Here is a 24,553-nt window from a genome sequence, read left to right on the forward strand (position 1 = left end):
TCATTGTTTCTTGGTGTATTAGATACATAAATGGTTGTCATGGTTCAAGGTCATCTTTCTTTTCTGGTTTGGGTCTTACACTCATAAATATTTTAATATAAGTGTGTGTGTGTGTGTGTGTGTGTGTGTGTGTGTGTGTGTGTGTGTGTGTGTGTGTGTGTGTGTGTGTGTGTGTGTGTGTGTGTGTGTGTGTGTGTGTGTGTGTGTGTGTGTGTGTGTGTGTGTGTGTACGATATTGGATGGGTTTAAAATGGCTTTCTTTTGCATTGTGTGTGTCATTTTTGTTCCTTGAATTCCTATTAGCAACTTCATAAAGTATGCCTTTGTGGAACTCTGAGTCTGGTTTTATACATATACTGTAAGAGCACATGTGATCACCTATTGCGAAGTACCTTTGCAAAACATTACAGTGCCAGGTAGATGTTTTTCATGGCAATCCATAGAACATATTAGAAATAAAGAAGAAGCGCCATCAGTTAGCGTAACGAAGTGATTCTGACATCGCTATGCTTTCGATGAACAAGGCGGGGGAGAAAGGAGGAGGGCACCAAAATTAGGGAGAAAAAAAAAAAGTTTCGGGCTTTTTTTTGGGCTCAGTTCAGCACGTGGGGAAAGGAGTGGTGTGGGACGGGAATAATGGAACCTGGGAGACAGAATGGGAGGGGAACGGGGCTCAGATTTCAGCCTGACAGGGGGTAAGGGGCCGGACTGATATTTGGGAATATACGAAGATTCATTGAAGGCAACGGGGACATAAAACTACAGCGTCTGGCCTGAAGCAGTCGGTGCTGAGTTTCTGCTGCAGGTCCGGGTCCTGCTACTGGATTCCCCCATTGGTTTTTGGGAAGGGTGAATGTCGAATGGTCCGGCTTTTGTAACTGGGGACACAAACACTAAACACTGAGAGAAGACTCCGCTGCCTTCGCACCCTTCTTTCTCCCTCAAGGGCCCTGCATGTCTAATATTTAGACATGTTCAGCTTTATGGATTCCAGGACTGTACTGCTACTTGTAGCAACCCAAGTTTGTCTATTAGCCGTTGTAAGATGTCAGGAGGCAGACGACCGTAAGTGACAGTTTTATTTCTCTGCTGAAGAGCATCGTTATAAAGTGCATACTTCTCCCAGTCAGATTGTTCGGAAATGTGTTTATCTTTAATCACAGTATCTGAACTTTGAATAGAATTGTGCTTGTCGGAGTGCTTGGAGTGATTTGGTTATCCCCTCGCAACATTACGCACAGAAAGTTCCGTTGTTTGAATACTCTGTTGCAAAAAAATAAAAAGTTATATGACCGATGATAGCTGTGGACCTTGTGTCTACCAAGAGTGCTGATATTTCTATATCTGAAAGTTGTGATAAAACTGAACATATTAAGAGTTGTAGGCGTGCGTAAGAATGCTGCAATGGATGGAGAGGTGTAGGACGTTCACGCAAAATAACGTGCTCTAAACTGGAGCTGTTTATTTTCTTGCTTCTTTGGAGTTACTTTTCATTTAGGATTAATTTGTTATCAGTAATACTTATTCATTCCAGTTAACACTCTTACCTATAGTTTTAATACCGTAAATCATAAGCTTGAGATTTTGATCGTCTGCAGTGAACTCAGCTCATTGCATTACCCTATCTTCCTCTACTTCCTTAATATTCAACTGCCTGACACCTGCCTGTGGGTGCTATATGGGCCTTGACAGCCTCTCCTTTTAACTGCAGATTCACTTAACATTGAGGGAGAGGGAGTGGGCAAAAAGTGAAAGGTGGTCAGGCTCAAGGGCTTTTGGTGAAAAGTGTTCACATTCCATTGCTGTCAGGAGCCATCCAGGCGAATCCTGGCTTGTTGAGGCGGAAAGGTGGACTAATAATGAAATTTCCATAAAAAAATATTTTAAAGTTTTTATTTTGATATTGACTCCATTAACAATCAAACTGTCCTTATATTATTCTACACACTTAATACTTTTTGCTTTTTCAAGTTAACCTGGAGCGGGATTGTTCATCATTAATATTGATTTTAGTATCCACAGGAGATATTGGAGAGTGAAGGTGCGCCAGCAGATTTGGGGCCAGAATAAATGTTCCATATGAATTCAGGGTTTCCATCTGCTTAAAAGATTACCCATAAGCTGTGACAGTCAGCCCAGAGACAGACAGATCCAAGGTGCAAAAGAGAGGTGATTGGAAAAATATAAGACAGGGACTTTATTATTGTAATTCTAAGAAGTGCAGCCTTCTCACCATCCAACAAGGCAAGCTCACCAAGCTTTAAAAGCAAAGAAAAGATGTATTTTCCCAGAAGAAAAGGGGGGGAAATATTCATGCCAAAGCAATTTCAAGTCTCAGGTTACTCCTTCACAGACATAGGTCCCTAGATATAATGCAAGCCCTTCTTTCCTAACTGGAGGCAGAATTTTTTTTTTTTTGGGATGGGGGTGGGCTGAAGTGGTCTGATTGTGACCTCAGCATAGCAGGCTCACTGGCCCGGCAACTGTCAGAGGGGAGAAAGGTCAGCTCTCAATTTTGAGGCCTCTAACTGACTGGTCATGTAGCTGCCATTAAACTCACTTAAAGTTACCAAAAACCTTGAAAGCAGCACTCTTTAGTCCACGTGGTACACCTGGGTTCACTTTACAATTTTCATTGTTCATTTTACTTCCCTGGAAAACAGTATGGCTGCCAACACATGGGAAAGGAGCCTTACAAATTATCCTGAGTGACGAAAAGCCAACTTTCTATCAGTTTTCCAGTAGATAGAGGAGCCCTTGTCCCAGAATAGCCCATATCAGGAAAATCTTTCATATGTGAGGCAGTGAAAGGACAGGTGCAGGCCTTTGATATAGTACATTCAGGCCTGTAAAACTAGATGTCAAAACCGCAAGGTATGTGCATGAAAGCTGACCATTTTCTTTTCTCTGACATGTTTGAACTGGCATCTGACACCGCTACGGCTTCCAGATGGGATTTAAAATTTGGCCTGTGTTGATACAAGGCAATAGTTTGTGAATTGCCCACTCTGTCCCTTTCCAGAAAGACCTCATTGATTGGTACCAAGGTCCGTTAGGTTACTTAGAATTAGCGCTGAAAGGTAAATATAGCTACTGTACTTGCTCCTTCTCCTCGCACCCTCTCAGCAGTCTGTACCCTGGGGCCTTTCTTTTGAGTGTGTCAACCCCTTTCACCCCTCGGCACAGGTCCAGTGACTCCAGTCAGAGCATTTCTTTCAGCAGGTGTTTGGCCTTCTTAAGTCAGCTGCCAGACCGGAAAATTACCTAAAATATTTCTAATTACCTATGTCCATTGTTCAATTTTCTTGAGTGGTGTGATTTAGAGCATGTACAGTAGCTGTATTCAAACATGCCCCACCTCCATCACGTTCCACTAAGCTCTCTTTGCCAGGCTGTGGTCCGAGAAAAAAAAAACATTTTCATTTACTGAATGCAAAGTCTGTCTCCTTTGCAGTAAATTAGGGTGTCTCCCACAATGTAGAGCCCTATATTTAACTCGCCGAGGAATTCAAGCGCATGGTCTCCATCTACTGTGAAGTTATTAGAGGTTTCCTGCAGGTCCAACTCAGGTTCATTGTAACTTTGTGATGTTACACTGCCACCCCGTGGCTATGTAACAGATTGCATGTGTTAGCTCAAGTATCTGACCCACTGTTGGTTATTTATATGAGCAACAAAAGTGGAACAGCTGTATTTTAACCAGAGAAGTTGAAGTTTACGTAGATTAGAGCTGCAACAATAAGTCAATAAATGCATCAGTCAAACAACTGGAAAATTAATCAGCAACTTTGATCATCAATAAAGGCTTTTGGCCATTTTTCAAGCAAAAATGACCTTTATTAGCTCATGCAACCTTTCAAACTTGAAAATTCGATGCTCTGTCTTCATATATTAGTAAACTGAATATTTTTTTGTTTTTTTTTAGTGTTAAATTAAACAACAAAACTATCATTCGAGCAACAAAATCAGCAGAATAATTGAAAATGAAAATCATTAGTGGCAGCACTACTGTAGATGCTCCCTAGCCCCGCAAGCTCTGGGATATCTGAAAATATGTTTTCAATTGTAGAAATGTTGTTGATGAGGAGAAATCTACACAGATAAAATCAGTTCTCAGTAGTTAAGTCATTAAGGAGGCAGGTGACCAGACTTACCTTAGGCTAACTTTGCTGTCAAGTATCTACCTGCTGAAGAGTCAATTATTACGAGCAGATCAGTGAAGTATAAAATGAAATGTCTGTTAAGCAAGAACATGTTTATCTTGGAATTAATTTTGTATTTAGGCTTTTGCTTTCCAACGTATTTTTGTATTGCCACTGCAGAGTACCTGGTTACACACTGCATACGTGTTTCCCAACTGAACAAAATATTGTTTGGTTCATATCTCAAAGACATGTTATGACTCACAGTAAATACTGTTTTTTTTAATGAGTTATCATTACCATGACTGCTATTGACATCTGATGTGTAATCTTCTTTTTCCTTCCACCTGCCTACCTGTCTGGACCTCTGGGTATCCTTTACTGGGTGTCCTTTACACATACAGAGGAGGATGCTTTTAGCTGTATACAAGATGGACAGCGTTATAGCGACAAGGACGTATGGAAACCAGAGCCTTGTCGCATCTGTGTGTGCGACACTGGAACCATCCTGTGTGATGAAATTGTCTGCGAGGAGCTAAAAGACTGCCCCAAACCTGAAATCCCATTTGGAGAGTGTTGCCCCATCTGCGCTGCTGACCAGTCTACGTCCATTGGTTGTAATTTATTTATCTCACACCTCTCATAAATAAATTACTGCACAGGACCATGTTGTTTATTTTGGGGAGAAAATTACACATTTGGTATTAATCAAAGGTTGGCCAGCTGCTGTTATAACTTCTACCACTTTAAAGTATTAATCAGGCTTATAGTGTGCGTCAGCCTTTGATTTGAATACAGTTTTCTGTCCCCCAAAGCAAACACATGATAATAAAAAAACATAACAGTGACATCTGACAAGATTTCAGTGAAACGCTACCTCACCGTAATTTTTCCATAGCTGGCTCACCTTGGCCCCATCTTGTTTGAATACTCTCTCCTTCCCTGAGTATCATGAAAACATGTGGGAGTCATTAAGGAAATACCTCAGTCAAGCAGACACAGCCTCACATTTCTACTCTATATCCTCTCTGTGGATTTCTGCAGATCTGAGGGCAAGAAAATACCGTGACACTCGACTGAGAGTTCAAACTATTTCAAGGAGCTATTCACCATATTTAAGTGCCATAGCTTCCTGATTAACAAAGACCCCAAAATCAAAATACTATTGGTCAGCTTTGGAAATATAAACAGTCAGTTGAGGAGCGTGAGTGAAATCAGAAGTGTCACTGTTTTTTAATGCATGCTTGTGGACTCAAATGCCTTAAAATGTATGTATCCTCCATTTCAAGGCAAAATGGAAAGCTTAATTAGAAGTATGTACATATACAGAATATTTTTAAGTTATTCATCACATAAAATCAGGGCTGGCTATCAAACCTCAGTAGTTAGTATCCAGACAACTGAACATCCAACACTTCGAAGTATTGACATGGCATTACACACCTGTCCGATTCATAATCTTGTTCACTTACTTTTGGTCAGAAAGTTCCTGATTTAAATCAGACTGTTGGCAATTTTTGACTATTTTTTGGAGGCAAATGCTTTAAACAGCTACTTGTATTTAGTCAACATTTAACATTTAAGAAGACTGGCTAATTTTGTGAAGTAAAGTTTAGGTTTTTTTGCAAGAAATCTGTTATTTTGGTACGGTTTATACCAAAGTTTTATCTGCAGTTGTATCAAATATTTCAAACACTGCAGAGCCCTACTTAAAAATGCCTAGTCTTATGTATCCATATTGCTATTTTAATATTACTTTAGTCATCACCCTTAGTTTAACAAACTTCTCTGGGTTGCAAAAGGATAGCAATGAACTTGAAACACTTTTAAATATATATAGCCCTGCCCTATAGCACATAAGAGTTAATGTTACAGTTTAAAGATGTACTTTGCATAGGCTACTCCAATTCCATATGCCCTCATTCTCTTTTACTTGCAGCTGCTTTGCTTTTGCTTTGAGCTCTTACTGTGAGATGGCGAGTCAACTGACACTTTTTCAATCCTAATGGGCTCTTTGTGTATCAAAAAATATGATTTGGTGGTGGTCTTCAGGATAGTTTAATTTAGGAGAGTGCAATTGGCTCCAAGCACAAATAGACTTTCCTGACTTCTGGGAAAAATTGTATAACCCACGTGGATTGTTTCTGTTTAATGTGCTCACTAACTGTGATCTGTTTTCTCCCTCCTCGAACTCATAACAGGAGCACCTGGAGCTAAGGTGAGACGCTGTGAAGGATATTTAAACGCTCTGTGTGTGTGTGTGTGTGTGTGTGTGTGTGTGTGTGTGTGTGTGTGTGTGTGTGTGTGTGTGTGTGTGTGTGTGTGTGTGTGTGTGTGTGCGCGCGTGTTTGTATTTGTCTGTCTATGATCATCAATGCTGGGTGTGTGTCTGTGAAATCAAGCTCCCTGGCAATTATAACTGCATCTGTCCCAGACTCGTATCAGGGCTGCAGGGGCGCCCTGTAGTTTATGGATTTAGATGAGACTTTGATGTGAAAGTTTTGAAAGATGGATAGTGGTTGTTTCCTGTTCACACTGGGTGCAACGCTTGTGTTTCCCATGATACTGCAAGGAACACTTACTTTTATCATTTTGCTATAACTAGTTTCCTGATAAAACTGCAAATTTCCCATCAAAAGTGTTCACCAAATAGTCTCTTAGGGGCACCTTTCCAAAATATGGTTAAGGACAAAAAAGGAATTAAAGATTTTTTTGAAAATCATCGTACTCATCTTTATTGCTGTTTTTATGCTTTACCTTTTCTTTATCAGGGTCAGAAGGGCGAACCCGGAGACATTACAGATGTAAGTTGGCACCACACAGTACTAAAAATACAACTAATAATTATTTTCATATGGAAAAACATATTTGTTAACTCGATTAAGAGTTTAAAATCTAGTGATCTTTTAACCTCAAATGAAACACCTACATCGCTTATTGGTAGCAAGTAGAGCAAGAAGTATTCAAGTCCTTTACCTAAGTAAAAAGTAGCAATACTGCAATATAACAATATACTGTATACAAGTAAACATCCTGCATTGAAAATGTTACTTAATTAAAAGACAAAGAGCCCCTGTGAGTGCTACACAAGATGATTATTAGATTATTATTACTGATGTGTAAGTAGTAGTATTTTATATACCGTTGTACAGTATAATAAATATGTCTGTGATGTATTTAAACACATGGTCTGTTTGTAAAGTCCCAATATGGAGGTGAAACTATTAACTAAAGTTGTTGAATTAAAGTGTAGGTGCATGAAAAGTAAATGTAATCAGTTACATTGTACCACTGTTGTTACCATACCATATTATCCTGGCTGTGGATGTGTAAGAACAGATTTAACAATTATAAATTAGTATCATGAACCAACTGAAGAATTGAAAGCTTCAAAACCAGCAGCTTAAGAAAGGAGAAGTGAGAGAGGAGGAAGGTCTGTTACCCCACACATCAGGAAGACAGCAAAGGCCAATAAGGCCTCCATACAATCCTCCATAAAGATCCTCACAGGCCATCAGAGAGCTACAGAGAGAGCAAACACCCTGCTGTTGCTGCTGCAGCACTGCACCTGGAAATGCTTTGCCCCTCTAAGGGGATACAAGTTCATGGCAGGAAATAAGAAGGCATTGTTTATTGTATGTTTCTTATAATGCTTTGCCTGAAGAGGTTATCCATTAACAAGTCTGCTCTGATGGGAGAGATAATGATTCCCTAAACCTCTCGTGTGCAAATACATCTGGTAAATGTCCGGTTTGGTGGTGGGCCTGGAGATTAAAGAGTTTAACTGACATCTTATCTTTTCTTTGTATTATTTCCTTTCCTTGCCCAGGTTGTTGGACCAAGAGGACCAGCTGGCCCAATGGTATGCAGCAATCTCCACTTTTACACATTTGTCCTTAATTACACCTCCCACAGGGCTTTTACAGCTTGCTGAATGTAGAGTGTAAACTATGTCTTCATTTCACGTTAGAAAGAGAGTGCATTTAGAGTGACAGATATTAAATTTGATTACCAGGTGCAGTGACACGAAACGGAAAGTGATCTGACATAACGGTAGCGGAGTTAAAAAGCTACAGCTGTTTCTTTGGCTCACATGTACTGATATAACACCTGAAGTTACTGACTGTCTCCTGTTCACCCAGGGCCCATCTGGAGAGCAAGGACACCGCGGAGCGAGAGGAGACAAGGGAGAAAAGGTTAGTTTGGATTTTTGAAAAAAATTCTCACCCTGACCTTTAAGAAACTAGACCCACACTGCTCCTTTAAGAAGTACACCTACCTATTGAGTCTGATAGCTTTAGGTCTCAGAGGGTGGGTTAGGGGATCTGTTATAGTTTGCAGGTTTGCAGAATGGTAGCCTTTCATTGAGCTACTCAGTCTACCTAGTCATGTGTCATTTCCATTAGGCCGTGTGGTCTGGGTTGTTTAACAGATGTGAGACTGTCGAAGGCTCATAATGTAAACCTTAGCCTCTCTCAAAGGTCTTTCAGTCAGTCAGTGTGGGAACTCGGCATCGCCACATTTGCCAGGCTTTGATCATCTCATTAATGTAACAGCACTTAGATGTGATAATGGCTGCAAGCGAAGAGTTTATTTAATGTAGTCGCCTTGTTTATGCAGATTTAAACACAAGTTAAATAGAGTTTTGGCTAGCACAGGTGCAAGCAGCCTTTTGGGTGTTCAACACATTCTTTGCTTGGGATCCCCTTGCAGGGTAATTTGTCACTACATGCACAGAGGTATGCAAGGTAGACAGATTTTGGCCTGATAAATCATCAGCATACAAACTCTTAAAAAGGGCATTTTGTTTTGAATCTTATATTTGGCAACACCGTAAGTATTAAAGCTTCGTTTTACTGTTTTTAACCTTAAAATGTCCGGTTTTGCTCCATTTAAAACCAAATATCTTTGTCCTGATGGATTGCTGTTTGATACCAGCAGGTCACGTGTACTTAATTTCTGTCATGTAGACTGTCAGTGCAGTTTGGAGACAGTTCAAGTGAACTTCAAGCTTCTGTCAACTGTATGTTGTCCTATGATGCATCATTTGCCACTGAGTGTGTAATGATTTATCTAAAGTACTCCTGACCTCAATTATTGCCACACAGGCCTGAAATTAAAGAACACTGATTTTGTAACAAATATTATTCTATACTTTCCTGCATTTACATATACTTGGTAAGTCTGTAATATGTGAATTGTTGTGTTTATAGCCAATATAACAATAAAACCACAATGAAATAGAAGATATATTACTCAGGAATGCCAATTACTTGTAAATTGATATTTTTCTCTGTCGTAAGTATTTATGTAGAACAATGGCATTTTGTGAACTAAAATATTAATAATCAGCAGATTAATCAGTAATGAAAATAATTGCAGCACAATTTTGGCTTTACTCTTAAGACTTAAGATTTATTCATCTTACAAAAAGGGAATCATTGTTTACTAGAAACCATTAAAAAAGTGCTCCTTGATATTCTTGATATTTTTTTTTAATAGATTTTACTTTAATCTGTCTACTCTACAGGGAGGTGCTGGTCCCCGCGGCAGAGATGGTGAGCCTGGCACCCCCGGAAACCCTGGTCCCCCTGGACCTCCAGGACCTAATGGACCCCCTGGCCTTGGTGGAGTAAGTGTCCCATGACAAGTAGGGGTGGTAGTGGGCTAACATTCATTGCAGGCGTAGAAGCTAACGGGTTGAGCACTGATCCAAGGCCAAGAATGGCTGCACTGAGAGAGGGGTATAAATGGAGCAAAGAAAGAATCCAAAAGCACAAAAGATGTGAGAAATCGTTGGCAATGGGGGGAGGCAGAAAGACAACAGTGAGTTGATACAGAGAGAAAGGATGGATCGAATGCCTCTCATTCTTTGTAGGAGAAAAGAAAGGAGGAGGTGGACCAAGGGGGAGGGAGGTGAGATGGAAGGGCAGGAGGTAGTACGATAGACTTGGGGAGGGAGGAGAAGGAGCTTTTGGGGGGGCAGCAAGGAGATTCTTTGTGAAAACGGTTCACATGCCCTCTGTCGCTCCTCTGTTTGCATCAGGATTCACATAATAGGCTCTGCTGCTGACAATCTATTAAAAGCCGAACCTCTCTCTCTTGCCAAAATGACACAGCATCCTCCAAAATCTGTAATTCAATGACAGCACATTTGCCTTCCAAAAAACACTTAAAAGTTTGCAACAGCCAAAGCTCAGTTTTAATGGTGATGCAATTTGAAGTATTTCTACCTTTTTATTTTTAACTGGCGTGTCATTCTTTTTTTGTGTGTATCCTAACCAAATGGAGTCAATTTAAGATTTTCTTCAATAGGTCAGCATGACCCAAAAACCTTAGTTTCACTGAGATGTCACAAATAATCTTCATTTATCATAAAACTCCTAATCATGTTCTGTCTCTTGCCTTCTCTAGAACTTTGCTGCTCAGATGGCTGGTGGTTTCGACGAGAAGTCTGGCGGTGCACAGATGGGTGTGATGCAAGGACCAATGGTGAGCAAGTGATGGTGCCACCCCCTTTTTCTTTCCTTTTTTTTTTTTTTTTTTTTTTTTAAACAGTTGGCTGAATTTAATCTGCAAAGATGCTACAGTTTTGGCGAAGGCAGAAAACAAGGCAAAGTGCTCAGAGACGCTGGGTTAAAGATCTGCATCAGATGCTCTCTATCAGTGGCTTTTTTTGTAGCTGATCCTGAACTTGAACCATTCCAGAGGGACATAAACAACTTTCTTACATGAGCTCAAGAAGCATCACATGGTTATCAAATATGAAAAATACAAGATGGACACATCATCGTTTTTCATCAGGAGAATAGAAACCGAAGTAGGATTTAAACTCATCAAGAAGGAAACAACGAAGACTGCTGATTGAAGACAAGTCCCAGCAATACACGTAGCAGCTCTGTACTTTTCTCTGTTTTGGTTTTGGGATAAATTCAAGAGATAAAAGTGAGCGCTTTCCCCAGTGCTGGAAGAAAGACGCTGCAAAGTTCTGGGTCCTAAAGGAAAATAAGCATCTCACATGGAGTACAGAGGGGTAATTCTATAAACTGAGGAAACAGCCATCGATCTTCATTATATTTCAAGCTCGTGCAAAAGCTGGCATGGCAGCCTGCCTGCGATGGAGTGAGGAGCACACTGGGAGCTATTTTGGTTTAGAGAGCGTTGGCAGTGTCTCAGCCCAGCAGAGGTTTGAGACACCAGGAGAGGGGGAGGAGGCGACTGGAGTCGATTAGATCCCCACCGTTAGCATCGGTCTGTGTGGCTTCACTCCTACTGACTGTCCTACCACATGTCTGTCTGACAGCTCACCATAATACTGGGCTCTTTTGAAGCCAGCCCACGTTTACTTTGGCGTTTTCCAGCCTGCTGGGAGGGGAGAGCAGTGAAAGAACAAACTGGACTGATGTTAAATCACAAGTCAAGCTTGTAACCCCTCATACACTCACTCAGTACCTCCAACTCATATCCTACACCGACATACCGAACACTCAAACAACGGCCTTACTGAAATGTATATGCACACACACATATGCATGTCCGTCAAACACACAGTCTTCTGAAGATATAGAGCCCCATTGATATGTTTCTACCCACTGCGGTGAGGGGTTCCCACACCATCTGAAAGGTGACTTTCATTCAAATCTGAGGACCACTGTGGCGTGCTGCGACATTTTCTTTGGCTGCAATCCCAGATTTTTGAACGAGGGTTCATAAAAACAAGACAGTAGTCTATGAAAGGAATATGTTTTCATCCTGGAGCACAGCCGTCACAAGTAATTTTAATCAGTGTGATTTTTTTTTTTTTTTTTTTTAAAGAAGAAAAAGAAGAACTCGCAATCATGGAAACTTTATTGACAACAAGTAACTGCAGTCCAATCTTCTTTTTACAGCTGATTTTCCTTAAGTGTGTATGGTGCCAGAAAGAAAACGCCCTAAGGAATTAGATTTTCTCCTGTTGACCACTGATGCATGAAGTTGAAGCAGAAATTACTTTGAGACTTGAGACTCCAGCCAGAAGCTCTTGCAGAGCAGATTAAGATTCAGTCAGAGAATTTAGCAGAATAAATCTCACATCTCTCCAGGATAAAGAATTTCTCTAACACCAATAGTTCAGGACTATTTAGTTTTTCACAGCAAGGCAAAGTGCAGGAAGTCATGTAGCATTCAACTACCCCTTTTTAAAAAAGTACAGCACTACAGCTGATGACCTTTCATGAACTATAGAGACACACAGCAGGTGGGGAAAAAAAGCTGAAAGAAGTAGAAAGGGGGTTGAAAAGAAGTGAAAAGAGGGATAAAGATGAAGAGAAGGCCTGAATGCCACTGAGGAATTTCAAACGATTTATGGTTTTGACAAGTAGAGCGCTGAGTATTATGTAGCTTTGGGGCAAAGCAGGTGATATGTTTTTATAGCTTCTGACTGAGTACAAGTGGATAAAAGTGTTGGTTTTCCCTTCAATAATACTTAAACAGAATCTCAAAGTAAAATATAATTGTGTTTCTTGTGTGGTTTATGTGTTTTCATAGTTTGAAAAGTGTGTATTGTTGAAGGATGGGATTATTAGTCATTATCCTGATGTTAAGAGTTTGGTCTCTTTTCTGCACCTCAGGGCCCTATGGGACCCAGAGGACCACCTGGCCCCACTGGATCACCTGTGAGTACCTCCTGCTCTCCCAAAGCAACCATCGAGGCCACCTGTAGACGAGACCCTGTGTTCGTTCACAGACAGGATGACTAAATCTTATAATTGTAATGTGTTTGATGCTGTGTACATATGCCACATTGTCTACTTTCTCCAATGTATTAAATAACAATATCGACCTCGAAATGACCACTGACTGCAAACTCCATCAGGGAGTGCACACCTCAGGTTGTTAAGAGATAAATATTTATACTCAGTCGTCGTTTAATTGCACGTGTCTGCTGTTTTCCGGAGGAAGGTGGCATGCAAAGAATACTTGTGTCTCCCAGCTGCAGTGCTCCAGGGCTTTTCCCTGTGTCACAACCCAGACATACTGTAGATCACCTGACAATTTACCTTTCACACAGCCTACTGTGCACATCTAACAAAAAAGGAAGTTGTGTGGTTTTAATCTATACAAACAGACAGTGCGATGCTTGTAATAATTGCATGTACATTCATTTATTTCCTATCTTCTTAGGCTATGTACTCTAGATTGCAATTAACTCCATGCAGCAAAATGACACATTTATTATACATTATATAACTCAGAGCAGAAACAGTTATTTTCATCATTAATTCATCATTTTTTTTAATGTTTTGATTAATTGTTTGGGAGATAAAAGATAGGAAAATAGCACAAAAAAGCTGATTCTATTATCCCACAGCCCCAGTTTACATACTCAGATTCCATGCTTTGTCCAACTAACAGGACAAAATCCAAATACATTCAGTTTACAACAGAATCCGAAGCATGTTTTAGAAGCTGAAGACAAATTATCATTTGTAAAAAAAAGTTACTTAAATACATTATTTGATTATCATAATACTTGAGGATTAATTTTCTATGAATCAACAAACTAAAATGATCAACTAATTGTCTTAGCTGTGATACAATCAACAGTCATTCTTTTAAGTGAGTCTCCTTTTTGCCACTGTATAAAAAAGGTTACACTCTCATCAAACTCTCTCTTTCTTCTGCACATCAGGGTCCACAAGGTTTCCAAGGCAACCCAGGAGAGGCTGGAGAGCCCGGACAATCTGTAAGTATCCCATTGTGCTATCCCAAAGGCCCTCTCCAACACTACATGGTTTAGCACTTGCTTTATAGTCTCTCCTGTACCCTCCTTATGGTTGTTTCACCTCCACTAGCCTCATATAAACCACTGTTCTTTATTTATGCCTCAGATCATTATTCTCTTATGGCTATTTGACTTTTTAAAAGATTGTCTTTGCCACAAAAAAACTATTAGCTTTGAACTTACTGAAAAAGATACTAAAAAGTAAAAAGGAGAGCCACATAATGTTTGAACTCAGCAACACGTTTAAGGCTGGCTTGTTATAAAAAAAATTAGCCAAAACAATAGCTATCCTTTGTTATGACCTCATTGCCAACTATCAACTTCTATATACTTCTCCTGTGACCAGCAGTTGTTTCAATTGCAACATTTACAACCCTTTTCAGTCAGTCCTTAGGAGCCACGTACCAAACTTAAAATCCGAGATCTAAACCTGACGTCTCATGGGGGAAAGGGTGTTGACTTGGCCTTCTGTTGTTGCACTATGCTGTAATTTGTGAGAAGTAAATCTGTGATTTTCACACAAGGTTTCCCCCATGTCCTCCTTGACAGCTTCCAGTGTTTGTTGTCCTTTTACTGAGCCTTCAATTCCTTACTCTCGAATAAGTCTTCTTGTAGAATTTTTTTTTTTATTCCTTCCCATTAGTTGTCTATTCTTACAATCATTTTTCTTAGTTTTCTCTCCCCTTTGCTGCCCGAGCCCTCACCCCTCCCAAAGCTTCCCAAAATCAGACTACCCGCCCTTTCCCGTCCTCCCCGTTCCCTCAGCAGGTAGACAAAGCAAGGTTTCCCCACTGTTGTGTTAATCTGCTCATGTGGAGTTCAGATAAGCAGACAGAACATCTCTCTTTTAAAAATGTGCCAGTACATCATTATGTGTAATTAAAATCAAGCCTCCCTCCAGAAAATAACTTGACAGCTGTACAGGGGTCACAGTGTTGGCCAAGGGTGAGCTCCAGAGATCATTTTAGCTTTTGAAATCACAATGAGTCAAAGATGCTTGTGCTGTAGTTTTCCATCAGTGTAGAAAAGTATCAATGAGGTCCCCTTAATTAGCTAAATCAAGATCATGGGTCATACAGAGGGAAATATTTTAATTATAATAAGGATCACAAGTATTAATTCTGTAAGATAGAGAATGGTCATTTAGATGTAAATTTAACACTTATATGACAAACATATATATCAACACATATAAAGTGAGAAATCTAAGGAAGAAAATGACCAATAGAAGTTTGGGATGTTGGATAAGAATATTGATAATTTTTTTCTTATTTAAAAAGCTAATAAGCTAATCTAGTAAATCCTATTTACTGGGACCTCTTCTCATTGAAATACAGTGATTAAGAACTACAATTTCATCAGAGTTGTTTTGGAACATTGTTTACAAACGTTTATACAAAGAGCTCACATTAATTAGAGATCAAAATTCAGTGGGTTTTAGCATAACAATATCACTTCAATAAAGTGTTTTTTTGATTAATGTAGCAGTAAACATTATTAATGACAGGTTGTGTCCAATAAGTGTAACAGTTACTTAAACAGTTCAAATTATAATTAAAGTCATGTGTAGCAGTGATTTATTTGGCTTCTCTTTGGCTGATTGTAAAGAGAGAGAAAGCAGAACTTGTCACCATGAATCACGACACATTCTTTAAACTGTCAAACGTTGCCCTCTGTTGGTTACAAATGGTAACTGAGTCTCACCTTTGCTTGTTTTCCCTGTTACTAACAGGGCCCCATGGGTCCCCGTGGCCCCTCTGGATCTCCTGGAAAACCTGGAGATGATGTAAGTGTGACTGTTACAACTTGTCAAAATTATTAATACATATTTCAACAAGCAGGAACTCTGACGATGATGCGCTTATCTCAAGGGCTTTGCCCTCCTACAGCGTATTATCTGGGCTTTTTAAGACTGAAACAGTAACAGGTCATCAGAATAGAATACATTTAATGTGAACTTATCTGAAAATGACTGAACTAAACTTTTCTTGTAACCTTTAAATGACACCTACAGAAATACTGTCCCTCTATGCCACTACATTTCAACAGCATGCAAACACTCCAAGCGTTTAAATTACTTGATTGTTATCTTGAATTTACTTGTTGTTTATTTTAATTGTAATATAAAGTACAAATTTCACTTTGGTTTGATTTTTCTCTTTGAATTATCAAATGTATCATTTTGAACGCTTAGCTCTGTAAATGTTCAACACCTTGCTGGTTTTGCAGAACTACTCTGCTGTGTGTACTTGTTTCAGTTTTTAAATTGGTGCTGGTATTTGCATTGTGTCAGGCACAGAAATCATCTGCCAAAGTACTGGTATTGTATGGTATTATATTGCATGATAGTATTGTTATTGCAACTAAATGCAGAATTTATGATGTGCTAAAAGGATCCTAAAAGCATGTCATATCAACTTAATTTAATGGTGCTTACATGATTTTTTTTTTTTTTTTTTTTTTTTAATATGAGTGAGGGCTCTTCATCAGAACATGTTTAAACACATTACTTTTTTCTTTTTTTTTAATCTACCGTAATTAAGCAGATTGACATTTGTATTGCTTTTTTAGTGACACAGGGATCATAGATATCAAAATGTTATTCCCACTTTTATCCACAGGATGGCAGCAGACACGTTCTGACAAAATGTGTCCACTAGGGGTGCTCATTATAAGAGCAATGACATTGAACTACATTAAATACTAAGTTTTTACACATTTGAATGGGAACACCTGCACCTGTTTGTTTTACATATTTTCATCTTTGTCTCCATTCCCGTTTTAGGGTGAGGCTGGCAAACCTGGAAAATCAGGCGAGCGTGGACCTACTGGACCTCAGGTGAGTTATTTCATACTGCTAATGCCTTCTAACTCATTCTTACTATATAACTATTGAGTAATTTGTGGAGAAAAAAAAAAAAAGCTCTTTTTATATACTGTGAGGTTATGTTTTGCTTCTGGTGGCCAAACAACCAGTTTAGTAGTATTTTATCAAAATGTGAGACAATTCTGTCTGAATAAATGAGTTTCTGCCCAAAATGTAATGGGTTCTTCCTTGTTCTATGCTACACCGTTCCACCAAGTTTCATGAAAACTGTGCCAGTAGTTGTTGTTTTTTTTGTTTTGTTTTTTAATAATCCTGCAAACAAACAGACCCACAAACAAACAAAATCTCACCAAAAACCTAACTTCCTTGGCTGACATAATGAACGAATTGAAGAATTTCCTATCACTGTCACTCCAAAATGATATTTAATTCAACTCAAAATTGCCCCTCTATTTTATGCATTTCAGCATAGGTCCTGAAAAATTATAAAATCTCAACAAATGTGCACCAGAAGACAGCACAGCTTGGACAAAAATTAGGAAAAACTCCTGCACAATGTTTCAATGACTGAAACAAATTTGGTGATGTACGAAGATATCAGCAGTGAATAAAACGATGTGTGGGGTTTTCTGTTTTGTTCACTTTATATAGATGTACGATAAAACAACTACTCCACTCGTCTTTTAAAACCGACAGGAATGACAGGTCACTGTATAGATTGAGCTCCTTTTTCTAGATCTTGAAAACTTTGGTCAGCTCTGGAAATTACTTTTTAATTATGTCCCCAAATTTAGACTGAGTCATTCATCATCTACAGACAAGAATCAGAACAGTTTGTGATCTGAATTTCCCATGTGGCCAGTGGCAGCCAAAACTGGACTCAAAAGAACATTTGTAATAGAAGAAGAATTGTATTCCTTTTATCCTTTACTTGTTAAAGAGGAACATTTGTGTGGCGAAAATCTGTCCTCATGAAATCTGCATCTTAATTTCAACATTATTTTGTATTCTTAGCTTCATCTTTTCCTCGTCTTTATATTAATCTCCATCCATTTCTCGTCCTGAATCTCAGGGAGCTCGTGGATTCCCCGGAACGCCTGGTCTGCCTGGCATCAAGGGACACAGAGTGAGTTTGTTCATCTTCTTTAACAAATTCAAACACAATTAAGTGAGTGTTCATGTTCTTTGATGGCTAAATGTGCCCCTTTCTGCCCTCTCTGTCTTTCAGGGTTATTCAGGACTTGATGGTGCAAAGGGAGAGACTGGAGCTGTTGGTTCTAAGGTACGTTTTTATGACTCGTTAAAGCACCACTCCACAGTTTGTGTTTGCATGCCTTTCTGTACTGACTGTAACTTTAGTACAATGAGACTCGGTATAGCAAAATGCAATAAAAGGTGCGGTAGAAGTGGTAAAAGATGATTTGTCATTGACGTATAATTTGTAATGTGTCTCGAGATGATGCTTCTTCCATCTACTATGGCGTATAGACACACCAGAAGGAGTAGTGGTTGCCATATCAATAACGAATGGGGATACAAAATGACCTATAAACTGTCTATCTTTATTACTGCCTTGCCATTTTCACAGCTAAATCTTCCCTGTTTTTAGGGTGAGGCTGGTGCTCCTGGAGAGAATGGCGCTCCTGGACCTATGGTGTGTATCTGTGGACATCACACTACATTAAAAAAGAAAAAAAAAACATGTACTATCCACTTTCAATGATAATCACAAATCAATGTTAAAAGCCTCTTGTCATCTGCCTTCCCTGCCTAGGGACCACGTGGTTTGCCTGGTGAGAGAGGACGTCCTGGACCCAGTGGAGCTGCTGTAGGTGCCATCTTTCTCTCTAAATACTCTTATTGGACACAAACTTAAACCTTTGATTCATAACAGATGGTTTTGATGCTTCCGCTTTCTATTTCAGTATCTACTTAAGAGTTAGGTAGGAGAAGGTGGTCCCTTCAATGCGCCACACAAAGGGCAATTATGCCAATAATTGGGTTAATACCGAGTATTATTTATTGTACCTCAGCACCAAGTTGCTGATGGGTAAAATCCTAAGACTAATTGTGAGAAAACATTTGTCCAGCTGTTTTTCTGCCATGCGCTCATATTACACTGTTCTCTCCATTCAGGGAGCACGTGGAAATGATGGCTTGCCTGGCCCTGCTGGTCCTCCAGTAAGTATCCTTTTAAAATCTCATTTAATTCCCTTTCATTTTATTTTCACTTTTATCCTTTGCATTCAGATCTAGTGAGAAATACTGCAAATTAAATCATTCATGTTTTGTTTTTTTAACACTCACATCTTCCACACACACACAAACGCCTTTGCAGGATGATAGAAGTGTCTGAACCTACACACCTGGATGTGGCAGTGATTAATAGTTGAGCTGATAGACTGTACCTTCTTCTCTGTAGGGCCCTGTTGGTCCTTCTGGAGCTCCGGGCTTTCCCGGCTCTCCTGGTTCAAAGGTAAGTCACGAGTTTACCTACAGTGTGCCTCCACTTCATCCTCACCTTCACCTGTGTCATATTGTTTGCTCCTTTCTTTCTTTCTTTCTTTCTATTTGAAAACTAGCCAGAATAAATGAACTTCCAATCACTTCTTTAAGAAATTCACAAAAATAAAGTCATTAGTTCTGTTTAAGTTGGAATAAGAGTTTCTTGAATCAAATCAAGAAGTTCATATCTCAGAAAATGGCTGCACCCAGCTCAGGGAGGAATTTGTGGGGACAAGATGCTTTTGTGAAATTGGAGAAGGCTGCTCTGCATTGAAAAGTGCTTTAAGCTTCCATCTGTGTGGAAAATCAGGGACGAGGGGGATTTTAAAGTGATATTCTCCCCCTTACCGTCTATTTTTTTCTTTCTGCTTTGCGTCTGATTTACGCCTCCTTGCACGGCAGGCAGCTCAGCTCCGCGCTTCAAGGTCCTGTGCTCGTGGTTTGCTTTCTTCTTCCAGGCCCCTTGATAATTTGGGAATTATTTTAGGAATTACAAACGGAGTATCGCATTACAAAAACCAGGAGTTTGTCTTGAAGTATTCAAGACAAGCTAGACTCGAGATGTGAAAATGTGTGTGTTTATGTGTTTTATCAAGTTACACTGAGAAACACGCAGTATAGTTTTATGTTTGTCTGCGGGAGAATCTGAAGGCCTCTGTGTGGATGTATGTTTTTATTATGATATACCAGAGAATGCCCCATGGTAGGAAATGTTAAAAATATCATATTACGTTACTCTGCTGTACCTTCAAGAATACTATTCACTGTTTGTTTGGATGAGACCTGTTTGTTAACTCCCTGAGTATTCATGAATGGCAGGCCCCAGTTCAGTTTTTTTCCCCGTTTGAGCCTTTCGAGAACAGTTTTGCATAGTTAAAAGGATCCAACACAATAAAAAAAAAAGCCGGCAAGAAATAAACAACAGTTATTTGAACCTCGATTGAATAAACTGTGATGCTGAGCTGAACAAATCTACCTGGGACAGTTTTTCACTCAGCTCCAGCTGCCGTTAAACTGTATAATTTAGCATTAGCCAAGCAAAAAAAAACAACAACTGGCAGATGTTCCTCCTTTTTGTCCAAGTTTTCACAGTGATTGCCAGTAAAATATTGGCGTTGACAATAGGCTTACCAAGAAAATAAATTCCATCTACAGTACTACGTCACCATTTTTGCAAACACTCACAAACTCTACTACATCCCACTATTGGGACTTCAAAGTCAACAGACCTGCAGCAGTAGCAAAGGAATTCCATTCAGCACCATCAGGCAGCATACCTCAGGTATGTTAAAATCTCTGGCCGGTGCCCATAGAAGGTGGAGAATATTCTCCTCTTAATAAAGGACTACGAATTTTTAGTACTAAATCAGAAGGTCTGCAAAATAGTATGCACATGGCTTTGGATAACACATCTTAGAGCAGTATTAAAAAGACAGAAAACTATTATTTTTAAGCATTAAACTCTAATTTCTACACTTTGACCTTAATTTGCATTTACAGGCTCAGCAAAGTCAGATATGCAGCAGATGATTTTTTTTTTACTGACACATTAAAGGATAATTTATGACTCAATGTTATGTAGCACTGATCAGCAGCAGGTGGCAATAAATGCAGCAGCAGGTTAATGTGTAAAAAAAAAAGCAGTCAAGATATAATTACGGTATGAAGAGTATGAGGCAGACTTCCACAGATAATCTACTTGGAGATGAAACAATTCACTATTGTTTAGCTCAATATAAAATGCAAGTGGGAAACATTCAGTGGGGGAAGAACTATTCAGATGCTTTATTTAGGTAAAAGCACCAATACATCAATGTAAAAATAATCCATTACAAGTAAAAGTAAAATCCTACTTTAGTAAAAGCAGATAGGTATTGGAAGAAAACTGTAGTTAAAGTATTAAAGTAAAAGTTATTGTTTGGCCATTTTGACTGATGGAATATTATATATGACATCATTAGATTATCAATACTGATGCATCAGTGTGTAATCAGTATTTTGGAGGTAGTTTAAACTTTATAGCCAGTTTTATATACAGAGACAACAGATAAATCGGACGTGTCGTGAGATGATTACTGGGAGAGAAAAGGAGACAAATCTGATTTATGATCCATAAATCTTTTGTGCGCTTTGGTGAGATATTGGATCAGTTGAACATTTATTGAAATGCAACTCCAACTACACACTACTTTTTGCAAGACGTCCGAAGCCAAAGAGGTTGGAAACCACTGGTTTAATCTTGAACAATGTGTTCTATTTTAAAAGTTCGTTATATTATCCATTGTGTCAAATCGTCATCTTCATAGGAACTAGCATTTAAGGCTGCCATATAAATGTAGAGGAGAATAGAGTAAATTGCTCTGAAATGGAGTGGAGTAGCAAGTATAAAGAAGCAACCAAATTAAATACTCAAGTAAAAGTACAAATACCTCAAAGCTGTACTCAAGTGCAGCACTTGAGTAATTGTACCCAGTTATTTTACACCACAGGAAATATCTAAATATGGCTAAACTATGAGTTTCCCACGCATCCACTATTACAGGGGAAATGGCCCACATACAGTTTACATTGAGACAGTCATGTTACATAGCGCTTCAAAACAACACCACCACCAGCAGCAGCAGCAGCAGCAGCAGCACGCCACTGGGAAGTACATATCCCGTGAGTATTAGGTGTGTCAGTGCTCATATTTCAACACTGTGTAAGCCGTCAGCATCATGATACACATACAAACAACGATCAAAAGAAAATCAACCACAAGAAACGAATCCACACTAATGTTAATACAAAGCAGAACTCATAACCAGCAACAACAGCTACTTGGCCAACACACATAAACACAACATCGCAGTGGCTCAGAACACGCATGTTAACAAATAAAGGGAAATACTTACTGGTGACGTGGAGTTGCGATCTCAGGTAACCTTCTTCCAGGTAACACCGCCCATAGACTGTATATAAAAGGCTACTGGCATATTCTGCTAATACGCGACGCGATAAACTGGAGCTAGAACTGGGATAGTTTGCGAATGAAATAAACAGGTGGCGCGGTACCGGAGTTGGGAAAAACAAACAAACAAACCGGAAGTGAACTGTTAGTTTAAATAGCCCGCCAGAGTTCAGAGGGTGCGTTAGATTTGTGTTTTGGTGTTTTTCGTGTAATTGTCAAATTAGTGCAGCGGAGCTACACACAAGGTTTGCCTAAACTCTTTCCACATTGTCACATTTGTGACAGCCTGATAAAGTTTATAAATATCTCACTTCCTGGCTTACTATCCATAAATGTGCACAACATAAAATATTAACTTTAAAAGGTATTTATTCCTGGGCTGCCGTTGTTGTTGTAGTTCACTTAGGCTATTTACAATATGGAGATGTGAATTTATATTCATATTTAACTCATTTAGGGTCTTTATAGGAACAAGGAAAACAAATAGGCTATGTTATAAAATAAAGCTAAAGATATCATGCCATTCACACTCTCTCGCATATATATTCTTACATTTATTCTAAGTGCTCCCCTTTAATGTTTTCTGTTTTTAGATTCATCAAATACCATTACAAGAGGTTTTTTTTTTTTTTTTTTAATCTGTTTTTATGGACTTTGAGCTTGTTAACAAATTTGATGTTAACAAATAATTCTGGAAATAATTTTGATTGAAAATGAGTAAGTACTTAAACGCTGCTTACATATTAATTTAATCGGCCATGTGTCTCCTGTGTTGCTTATCAGGGAGAGGCTGGGCCCACAGGTGCTCGTGGACCCGAGGGTGCTCAGGGACCTCGTGGAGAGTCTGGCACTCCTGGATCATCCGGACCTTCTGGTGCTTCTGTAAGTGATGCTACACACATGCACTAAATTAATATAAACTTTGTATGAGGGGCTTTAGAAAAATATTTCTTCATATAAACTATTTGGTTTTCATTCATGATACAAGTATTTTAAGGAGGTCCAATTGAGTGGCTCTGACAATCATATTTTGTTCATAGTTTTTTTTTTTAAATATATTTTCCACTTATGTTTGTTTGTTTAAGAAACGTAGCTTGTCAGCAACATAGCTTGTTTAATAAACCATGAGAACTAAGCTGTACAATGTCTTTGACTCTATACATTAACATCGTTGGTTAGACTAATCAATCCCAGAACAATAACAGGACCACTTTTTTCAGGGTACTTACTTGTTTGTCTTTACAGGGCAACCCTGGTACCGATGGTATCCCTGGAGCTAAAGGATCAGCTGTAAGTTTAAAAGCTGTTATTTGTCTGTATATCTGAGCGTCCCCAAAGTGTGTGCAGATGATGTTCATTCACAGTTTATGTTTGGGATACTTTAGTGCTCGTTATAGATTTATAACAGAACTTTACAGTTATCGTATTAGACCCATGTACTTATACAAAATCATGTTGAGCTTAAATTCATCACTGTCCTGTAATTCTGCATCCAGTTAGATGGATGGTTAAGGGACCTGTCCCGTCTGTTTCTTTCTGTTTCTGTAGGGTGCTCCTGGTATCGCTGGTGCTCCTGGTTTCCCTGGACCACGTGGGCCTCCCGGGCCTCAGGGAGCAACTGGACCTCTCGGGCCTAAAGGAACATCTGTATGTACTAATTTAATCATTTATGAACCAAAAGATGTCCCCCTTTTATTGGTGCTATGTTGCATGGGAACAGTTTAGGTCCTAACTTTATTCCCAATTCGTGGTTGATATTTGTTGCTTATTTTATATCCCAAATTATTAAATATCACTGAAAAAATAAAAACAACTGTTTGCTTCCCCCCCCCCTCCCCCCTCTGTCTGTTCTTCTTGCTCTGTCGTTTGTCTCTCCGAAAATTCCCTACTGTTTAGGGAGACCCGGGTATTCCAGGGTTCAAGGGAGAGGCTGGCCCCAAAGGAGAACTTGTGAGTTGTTTTTTTTCTTTTATTTGTCCTTTTATTTCCAGTGTTTTCTCAACTACACCACTAAATCAAACATTGATGTATATGTCAAAAGCAGATAGACACTTCACATTACATTATCTAAAAAAATAACTACTGGCCTTGAACGTTTTTCACATAGATGAAGAAATTCCCAAACTATTCCTCTGTTCTTTAAAAAAGTTTCTCATATTACTTTTTGTATGTGCAAAAACAAGTTTTTCTTTTTTCTGTACTAAGACAATATGTTACTGATGCATTTTCCAGGGACCAGGTGGTCTTCAAGGAGCTCCTGGCCCACAAGGAGAAGAAGGCAAGAGGGGACCCAGGGGTGAGCCTGGTGCTGCTGGACCACTTGGACCTCCTGGAGAGAGAGTGAGTACCATCAAACTGGTTGAAAC

General features: G+C 39.2%; 1 protein-coding gene across 1 annotated transcript in view; it reads left to right on the forward strand.

The window, feature by feature from the left end:
- The first annotated feature begins 789 nt into the window (after nt 1-789).
- Nucleotides 790-24,553, forward strand: part of col2a1b (collagen, type II, alpha 1b) — a 49,378-nt gene continuing 25,614 nt past the window's right edge. The window contains exons 1-23 of the mRNA XM_069690919.1: nt 790-1,065; nt 4,547-4,756; nt 6,344-6,360; nt 6,914-6,946; nt 7,972-8,004; nt 8,285-8,338; nt 9,673-9,774; nt 10,557-10,634; nt 12,752-12,796; nt 13,813-13,866; nt 15,638-15,691; nt 16,691-16,744; nt 17,805-17,858; nt 17,961-18,014; nt 18,342-18,386; nt 18,507-18,560; nt 18,869-18,913; nt 19,155-19,208; nt 22,971-23,069; nt 23,433-23,477; nt 23,736-23,834; nt 24,084-24,137; nt 24,420-24,527. Of these exons, the coding sequence (XP_069547020.1) occupies nt 972-1,065; nt 4,547-4,756; nt 6,344-6,360; nt 6,914-6,946; nt 7,972-8,004; nt 8,285-8,338; nt 9,673-9,774; nt 10,557-10,634; nt 12,752-12,796; nt 13,813-13,866; nt 15,638-15,691; nt 16,691-16,744; nt 17,805-17,858; nt 17,961-18,014; nt 18,342-18,386; nt 18,507-18,560; nt 18,869-18,913; nt 19,155-19,208; nt 22,971-23,069; nt 23,433-23,477; nt 23,736-23,834; nt 24,084-24,137; nt 24,420-24,527 (1,539 nt within the window). The 5' untranslated portion in view covers nt 790-971. The remainder of the gene's footprint in view (nt 1,066-4,546; nt 4,757-6,343; nt 6,361-6,913; nt 6,947-7,971; nt 8,005-8,284; nt 8,339-9,672; nt 9,775-10,556; nt 10,635-12,751; nt 12,797-13,812; nt 13,867-15,637; nt 15,692-16,690; nt 16,745-17,804; nt 17,859-17,960; nt 18,015-18,341; nt 18,387-18,506; nt 18,561-18,868; nt 18,914-19,154; nt 19,209-22,970; nt 23,070-23,432; nt 23,478-23,735; nt 23,835-24,083; nt 24,138-24,419; nt 24,528-24,553) is intronic.

This window comes from Brachyistius frenatus, unplaced genomic scaffold (assembly GCF_029030835.1).
Source record: "Brachyistius frenatus isolate BFR_SWC_R1_liver_20210118 unplaced genomic scaffold, ASM2903083v1 Contig_10, whole genome shotgun sequence".
NCBI lineage: Eukaryota > Metazoa > Chordata > Actinopteri > Embiotocidae > Brachyistius > Brachyistius frenatus.